At 42.1% G+C, this 9,324-nt stretch overlaps 1 protein-coding gene across 2 annotated transcripts in view; it reads left to right on the plus strand.

The window, feature by feature from the left end:
• Positions 1-6,612, plus strand: part of arhgap20 (Rho GTPase activating protein 20) — a 109,319-nt gene extending 102,707 nt beyond the window's left edge. For both annotated transcript variants that reach the window (XM_067986109.1, XM_067986110.1), the window contains exon 15: positions 947-6,612. In XM_067986109.1, coding sequence (XP_067842210.1) covers positions 947-2,805 — 1,859 coding nt within the window. In that variant the 3' untranslated portion in view covers positions 2,806-6,612. The remainder of the gene's footprint in view (positions 1-946) is intronic.
• Positions 6,613-9,324: the final 2,712 nt, after the last annotated feature.

Here is a 9,324-nt window from a genome sequence, read left to right on the forward strand (position 1 = left end):
CCGGAGTCATGGGGGGGGATCAGAGTCATTGGGGGGGTCCGGAGTCATTGGGGTGGGTCCGAAGTCATCGGGGGGATCAGGAATGATCGGGGGTGTAGGGAGTGATCTGAGAGTCCGGAGTCATTGGGGGTCCGGAGTCATTGGTGGTCCGGAGCCAATGGCAGGAGGGGGAGGTTGGGAGTCATCGGTGGGGGGGGGGGGTCGGGAGTCATCAGGGGATGTTCTGGAATGATCGGTGGGTTGGGAGTCACGGTGGGGGTCGAGAGTCATCCTGGGGGGGGGTCGGGAGTCATCGGGGGGGTATTGGATGTCATCGGGGGTCCAGAGATATGGGGGGTGCTGGGAGTCATCCGGGGTGGGGGGGGAGGTCGGGAGTCATCGGGAAGGGTTGGGTGTCATCGGGGTGGGGGGAAGGTTGGAATTGGTGGGGGGTGGGGGAGTCACTGCAGGTAGGCTTGTTGGGCCTGGGGAAACACTCCTGCTCCTCCTGGCCCACACGCAGTGCAATAAAGGCATTTACCTGCTGTTCTGGGCCTTCTCGCCTCCTCTCATGTGGTGTGAAGCAGAAGGCTCAGGAATCCCGGCCCCCAGGAGTTAAAAATAAAAAAGCTGCAAAAAATGGAGGCCTGCTTGAAAACTTTCAGTGACTGATCCGCCTCCTAAGAACGGGTTTGACACCTGCCCCTCGTCCTGCCTCTGTTAAAACCGGAAGTTGGCAGGTTGGGGTTGGGTTTTAGATTTTTACAATATTTACCATCCCACCCGCCCCCAACCCACCCGTTCCGTGGGGTTAAAATTTAGGCCATGATGTGAAAATGGAAAGATGGGGCTGATCCATTAAAAAAAGACGGCCTTTTTGGGCCAAATGGTCTTTTCCTGTTCATAATAGTTCGTGTGTTACAACATGGCCAGACAACAAATTTATGCTTTCTACTTCCTCTTGCAGATCTCTCTTCATTTCAGATGCATGACTCCTCTTATGATAGTCTGGAAAATGAGCTCAACGATGATGTGGATTCTCCATTGTCTGACCTAATGGCAAAAAGAAGCCAAGACAACAGAAGCAGGGACTCTGTTCTGACCTGGAGCGACTGTGATCTTGACCAACCTGAAGATGAAGGAATTCATGTAAAGGTTCCATTGAAAATGAAGCCCTGGCTAATTTCTTCAGCTTCCCAGAATAAAAGTGTGAGCTGCCAGTTTCCTAAAAATAACCTCCTGGGCTCCAACATTTCTGGTTACTCCACTTGCGAGAGGCTCACAGTCCCCAGAAGGCACAGGCGGTGTTCAGAGCCCAATATAGTTCCTCCCGCTTCACAGTTTGCTCAAATTTGCCAGGATCATGAGACTGTGATCCGTAAAACTAGTTGTGATGCTGTCATGACTCAGTCAGACGAGAACTACCTTGTGCAATTGCAAATGTTACAGATTGAGGGCCAGAAACTCATAAACCGCAGTCTAAACATGGGCATTGATCTGGACAAATCCAGCAATGACAGTCATAAAGTTGCACAGAAGGGGTCACAGAGCGGTCACCGACTTCAACCACCTCCACCCCTCAAACTTAATATCTCCTCGACAACAAGCAGCTCCAGTTTGTCTTCTCCTGGCACTTCTCCCTCAGGCTCCTCGATGAGTTCACTTGATAGTGCTTTCTCGCACAGTGCAGAATACTATGTGTTCACCCCAAGTGAAACCTACTCACCATCCAGTTCTGCCACGCAGGCTCAGAAAGGCCAACCAGCTATGCTATCTAGCCCCAGTATCTTTAAACATTTTTCTGGCCTCCTGCCCCCTGGACAGGGTTCTGGCACAGCTATTGCTTCCTCCTCCACTACACTAGAAAAACACAAGAGAACTACTAGCATGACAGAGGAAAGCTGTAAAAGCGTCACTGAGAAGAGCCCGGTCACACTGCACCCCAACAGCTGGCTGAAGAAAAGTGGAAGCTGGACATTTAGAAAAAAGGAGAAAGGAAATAAGCTTGAAAGCAAACGTGGTCCGCTCTTTGAAGAAGATAAAGAAATGTCATGTGGCAAGTTAACTGTTTCTGCAGTGGCAGCAGAAGGTGAGACTCAAAGTGTGGAGAGAACCCAATCTGTTAAACCACCTTCCTATCGGGAGGTAAGCAGGTCACCGCTGTATAGTGCAGCTGCAAAGGAAAATGGATTGATGGTCGAATCTGTCAGGCTTTTACTCCAGCAGGACCCTTCTGATTCAGAGGAATTCATGGGCAGCTCCGTTGCGTGCAGATCTCCTCTGTTGAGTACAGCTATTGAGACGTTTCCAAGACAGAGTGGACTTAATCAAATTCCTCGGACTGTCTTTTACGGGCAGAATTCGTCGTTATGTCTTCAGTCCACACCACGCCAACAGTCATGCTCATTCATGCTGGGGGAAAGGTTTGCCCAAAGAGCCGCTGATCGAGGTTCTTCTGAATTGGTAACTCCTGCTCACCGGGATTCTCAGAGCCATGGGGACAACTGTGAGAGTGAAGCTACTACAGATCTATCTGAAGAAAGGAGCGGGACGTTCCAGGAGAAGAAACTGTTTTCATCAACGAGTAGACCACACACAGCAGAGCAGAAGTTGAGTAGTAGGCGCTCTGTTGCCCTTTCTCATAGTGCAGCTAAAGCAGTTAAGGATTATTTTTTTCAGATAGATGCTGAGAACTGTTTGATAAAAACACAGGAAGTGACTGACGCTGTGATCCAGAGCAAGAAGGAATGGCAGAAGAAGCGCTGCAGTGACCCAAAATTTGAAGACTTTGAACAGGTGTTTTTCTCAGAGGAGTCTTATGTGTAAAAACCTGTTTGTAAATAGCGTCATATTATTTCCTTAAAAACCTATTTGAAGATAAGTTAACTCTGGTTCAATTCAAGCTGCCGTGTAACATTATTGCAGCATAGCTCTTAATACTTAGCCTAAATAACTGTAAATACATTTTTTGATATAATGTTAAATTTTCACATATGCTTTGATATTTGCAGGTCTGAAGTAATCTGCTTGTCCTCTGTAAAACAAAAAAGTATTTACTTTTGAAAAACTTTTCAAAAAATTAAGTTGTTTAAAAATAACTATTATATTCTAAAAATAAAGGCTGCTAAGCGGGGATATGCAAAGAACTGTTCTGACACTTCTGTCCTGCCCTGAAACTATATGATGATATTAGAGTGGGTATAAATGAATTATCAATATTGCCTCCCAGACCCACACCAAGTCAAATAACATCCATCTCCTTGGGTATAGTAAAATTAATAAGTAGAGACGTAGCAGTGTAATTACGTTGATATTCCATGCGCCAGGCGTGGACTAATTGGGCATGAGTTTCCACCTTACAGTTCCACACAATTGGTAAACTTGCAATCTTGGCTGCTGCGTTAGAGAAGGTGCTGTGAGACCAGGTCAGGTGGTTCTCCTTACAGGGAAGGGGGAAATCGGATGACAATTCACCCTTGTACCCTGTCACACAACTTACGGAGTCATTCGGAAAGGCCGGCAGCTGGTTGCCCCCTGCCTGACCAGTTGGACAAGGAGCGGTGACTGATAAGGAGAGAGCTTAGAGACAGATAGTAAATAGAAAATAAAAAAGTACAATCTATATTTAACCAAACGTATATTCTGCATAAAAATGCAACAATTACATCTATTTCCATGTAGTCATAAGGAAAACAACATCATTTGAAAAAAATAATAAAATGGAGTATCGATCAGATTTGTGTTGTACTCTACATGTTTGCAGTGTTAGTTCCTCATTTATATCAAAGTTTGAATCCACGCTGATACCATAATGATTTCACTTCTTAGCATATCCCTGCTGCCCAAGGTTTAGACATGTTGTACAATGAGGTTACCTGGATGTCAGATTCACATTTGTATTTTCCTTGAACCCATTTGACTGAAATTTTGCTTTGTATCTGTCTATTTATTACAGATTTTGAGCACTTTTTGCTTTCTCTTTTCCCTCTATTATTGAAGCACTTTTTGTAATGGGAAGCCAGTGTGTGATTGCACTGTTTCTTTTCCCAGAGAATTCCATCATTCTGTTGGACGGACACAGCTGTACCGTACAATTTATCTGCTCATCAGTCCTACTCAATCAGAGTCCCTGCACCAGTGAGCCTGTGCCCTGGGACTGGCTTAGAAGCAGAGGTCCTTAGTCAATGAACTGCTGCAATACAATGTAAATATGTTTAAAGTAATTAGGAAAAACGATAAAAGAATTTCAGAGTAGACAATGAGTTTTTTTTGTTTTTTAAAGTTAAATATCATAGCTTAAAAGTACACAATCTTGAGGTGCATAAAAATTAATATTTATTTCCGTTTTAAGAAAACCTACTAACTATAATAGACTAAAGTACATAAAAGTCAGAGCTGCTGATTATGTTATCTGCGTAGAATGGACTGAGCATTACATTAATAGTGAAATTGTTGTTTAATTTTTTGCTCCTGTAGTCTGTTAGTGCTAGTTTTATTGTAAATTGAAGATGATAATTCTCAGTTAAAAAAGCTCGTTTCCTGACGTTGAGCCTCACTCAAGAGGAATACTGACCGGAGAATTGAGCACAGCAGTCAGTGCGCTGAATTCATGGCAGTCCCGATTTTCCAGTCAAGTGACCTGAACTCCATGCTCAATTCTCCAATTCATGCTTTCATTGAGCGAGATTCCATACCTGGAGTGGAGTCCCTGAAAATGTACCCCATAATTCCCAGACTGTGCTGAGTTAACTGATCTTAGTTGGAGTATTGATAAGGGAGCTACAATTGGCCTCGGTGTCCCTGGGGTACAAAGGGGGTAAATCAGCCTGTTCCTTTTCCAAATCGCTACGCAATGACCCTCTGCTTGAAATGCACATTTGAGGACAGAACTGGCTGTGATGCTCCCTACAGTCAAATAGCCTGCCAAAAATCACTGTCAAGACGCACACATGAATAGGGAAGGTATTAGAGGTTGACCAATACATGTGTAACTGTACCCAACACCAATTGGTGCCTTCAGGAGAGGAAGGCAGGCGGGAAAGAGAAAAATGTTGAAAAGAAGAAAAACTAGGGTACAACTTACACCTCACAAAATGAACGAAATGGCAGGTGATGGGGAGAGGAGCTTTTACTTATTTATGCCATTGAAAAAGGGAAGTAACTTGCTAGTTGAACATTCCATGAACAAAATCCAATTATTCTCAGTCGATCTTAGTATGTGTCCACTCTTAAGAATTTTTTATAATTTAGTATATAAGATGATTTTTTATAATTTAGTATATAAGATGATTTTTTATAATTTAGTATATAAGATGATTTTTTTAAATTCTCAACAAGGATTATTAGATAACGAGTAAAGATCCTTTGATTAGATAAAGTTAATGAATCCAATTTATTCCACTGATTCCCGATTAATGTGCTACCCAGCAGATGGTGCAATTGGCAGCTCTTATTTTAGATGAGTACTTGAATATTGAGATTACACATGATGCTGTCCTGAAATCAATGCTAGAAAAAGTACTGGCAGCTCCAAAGCTCAAAGGAGAACCAGCACGGGTGGGCGGACACTCAAAATAGCCAATGGGACTTACCCGCACCGATCCTGTTGCCTTCTAGGGGGTTCTGATCGTAACCTGCTTATCTGAGCAGGTGAGAGGTATACCCGTTGGAAGCCAGCAGGGTCATTCCACAAGGAAAGTTTAGGCCTCCCCTGCTCTGGGCCTCCTCCCTCCCCCAACCACAGGGCCCTCCCGAACCTTCTCCCAACCACTTACCTGAGTTCCGAGAACCGTTCTTTTGGATCCTACTACCCAACGTCCCAATCCTGCCAAACGGCCAGCTGTCGCTTTGCTGCTTTCAGGTGGGAGGCTGACAGGAGTTAAAATCTCCTGGGCCTCGCGCTGCCATCCGTCTCAACCCCCAACCCCCCCAAGCAAAATAATTTTTTTTTTGACAGGTGCACTATAATCACTGGGATCCCTATCCCCCATTATATTCTGTAAGAATTGTTCTCTCAAGTCACATAAGTGTGACATTCACTTGCAATGATTTCTACCTCTGTTCCATTTGGTTGTGGTGGCAACAATACATAGCTTGACTGGACAAAACTCCATTTTAGTTTATACATCACTTTCAGCAGATATAAAGGCTTTTCGAAAACAAGAATCTGCCAGACGAATGCCTTTAACTGCCGCCAGATCTATAGTTGTGGCATTTGGTAGTGTTCCAGTGGTGTTTTGTATGATATTGTTGCGTTTTAGTAAACATTAAAATAATTCACAGCCAGCTTACAGAACTGCAAGTAATTTTTTTAAGAATACAACATTGAGATTTTCATGGTGTGGTTTTAAATGGATAAATGTATATTTGTGGATTTGTGACACAAAGCCACCTCTGTTTATTCTGTTATGAAATGGTTCTGTGGCTAATGATTAAATGTGATGTCACACAACACTGTTTGCTTTTATTATTGCATTAAAAGCAACAACACTAGGAATGATGTGTCTTCATGCCATTAGTATACTGTATGTATTCAATATATATAGAAACCAATAAATAGAAAAGGCACTTTCCCCTTATTTGAAATGTTTAGTGACAAATATACTCTTTCTTAAGTGTATGTATGTAATTTTATTTATATAATAAAGTGAGTCTGAACTTTCTGAAAACAGTTCATGTTTATTTCTTCAACTTTTCAAGTAAATTGTATTAATAGACCATAATTTGCTGTAGCAGGGCATCTAATGGCATCAATCTATAGTTAGACATGCCCTTGCACGTTCAGGTTTTTAAATTTTTTGAGTGGCAAGTTGCTGGAAGTGTTTGCTGATAATGTCGCAATGAGGGAAACAGGCTATCTGGGACCTGAGTAAACAGGGCAAGCAACTGTGTATCTCTTTAACTAATCATATTGAAGAATTGTGAAATTATCAGCGCAAGGACTGAGAAGTGTAAATTAGAGTGGGTGAATTCAATGTCAAATCAGGTACAGAAAGAGAAATAAAGAGAGGGAAAGATTGGATTAAGAGAGAGAGAAAAGGGAGACAAAAAGGAAAAGAAACAAAAAATAATTTAAACATGTACTTGTAATAGTTAATTTTCAGTGCCAGAGGTTGTTGGCAGTAATTAACAATTATCATGTCGTTAAAAGGGTACTTCCACTTGTAATGGCAAAACTTAACTTTCTGTCGTGAGTTTAGTTTGTATCTATCACGCAACTACAGCAACTTCACACCGTTCAATGCATTTCAATGGTGAGGCAGACAGCGAGATGCCGTTTTCGCGAAGCTAATGGTGGAGCGGCGCAACTCAGACAACAACTTTTACATATCTGCGTTTAACCACGCATCTGCCCCTTTCGTGAAGTTGCTATACCATTTGCGCATAAAGAACTGTGTGCATCGTTAGTCTCACCGTTATTTTGATAGCAAATTATGGCTCGATATAATTATTGCATGTTGGAGGCATTCGAGCTTAGAGTAGAATTTTTGTGAATTATTTTATTCACTTTTCAGTTTGTATAATTTCTATCCTTTTGCAAACTCTTTGCACCAGAGGTTGAATATATACAATCTGCATTATGGGCTGAATATATACAACCTGCATTATGGGCTGAATATATACAACCTGCATTATGGGCTGAATATATACAACCTGCATTATGGACTGAATATATATAACCTGCATTATGGGTTGAAGATATAGAACCTGCATTATGGGCTGAACCTATATAACCCACCCTATAGGCTGAACATATATAACCTGCATTATGGGCTGAACATATATAACCTGCATTATGGGCTGAATATATACAATCTGCATTATGGGCTGAATATATACAACCTGCATTAAAGGCTGAATCTATACAACCTGCATTACGGGCTGAACATATATAACCTGCATTATGGGCTGAACATATACAACCTGCATTATGGACTGAATATATATAACCTGCATTATGGACTGAACCTATATAATCCACACTATAGGCTGAACATATACAGCCTGCATTATGGACTGAATATATACAATCTGCATTATGGGCTGAACATATAGAACCTGCATTATGGGCTGAACCTATATAACTCACACTATAGGCTGAACATATATAACCTGCATTATGGGCTGAACATATACAATCTGCATTATGGGCTGAACATATAGAACCTGCATTATGGGTTGAATATATACAACCTGCATGGTAAGAACACAAGAAATAGGAACAGGTATAGGCCATATGGCCCCTCGAACCTGCTCCATCATTCAATAAGGTCATGGCTGATCTTTTACCTCAACTCCACTTTCCCGTCCTTTCCCCATATCCCTTGATTCCCTTAGTGTCCAAAAATCTATCGATCTCAGTCTTGAATATACTCAACGACTGAGCATCCACAGCTCTCTGGGATAGAGAATTCCAAAGATTCACAACCCTCTGAGTGAAGAAATTTTTCCTCATTTCGGACCTAAATGTCCGACCCCTTATCTTGAGACTATGACCCCTAGTTCTAGACTCTCCAGCCATGGGAAACAGCCTCTCAGCATCTTACCCTGTCAACCCCTCTAAGAAGTTTATACGTTTCAATGAGATCACCGCTCATTCTTCTAAACTCCAGAGAATATAGGTCTATTCTACTCAATTTCTCCTCAAAGGACAACCCTCTCATCCCTGGAATCAATCTAGTGAACCTTCGTTGCACCCCCTCTGTACTCTTATACTCCAAACCCCTTGCAATAAAGGCTAACATACCATTTGCCTTCCTAATTGCTTGCTGTCCCTGCGTGTTAACTTTTTGTGATTCGCGTACAAGGACACCTAAATCCCTTCGACTACCAACATTTCTTAGTCTCTCACCTTTTAAAAAATATTCTGCTTTTCTATTCTTCCTACCGAAGTGGATAATTTCATATTTCCCCACATTATACTCCATCTGCCACCTTCTCGCACACTCACTTAACCTGCCTATATCCCTTTATAGCCTCTTTGCATCGTCCTCACAGCTTACTTTCCCACCTAGCTTTGTATCGTCAGCAAATTTGGCTACATTACACTCAGTCCCCTCATCTAAGTCATTGATATATATTGTAAACAGCTGAGGTCCAAGCACTGATCCTTGCGGCACCTCACTAGTTACAACCTGCCAACCCGAAAATGACCTGTTTATTCCTACTCTCTCTTTTCTGTCGGTTAACCAATCCTCAATCCATGCTAATATCTGACCTCCAATCCCATGAGCCCTAATCTTGTGTAACAACTTCTTGTGTGGCACTTTATTTAATGCCTTTTGAAAATCCAAATATACTACATCCACTGGTTCCCCCTTATATATCCAGCTAGTTACACCCTCA

Source organism: Heptranchias perlo, chromosome 6, assembly GCF_035084215.1.
Source record: "Heptranchias perlo isolate sHepPer1 chromosome 6, sHepPer1.hap1, whole genome shotgun sequence".
Taxonomy (NCBI): Eukaryota; Metazoa; Chordata; class Chondrichthyes; order Hexanchiformes; family Hexanchidae; genus Heptranchias; species Heptranchias perlo.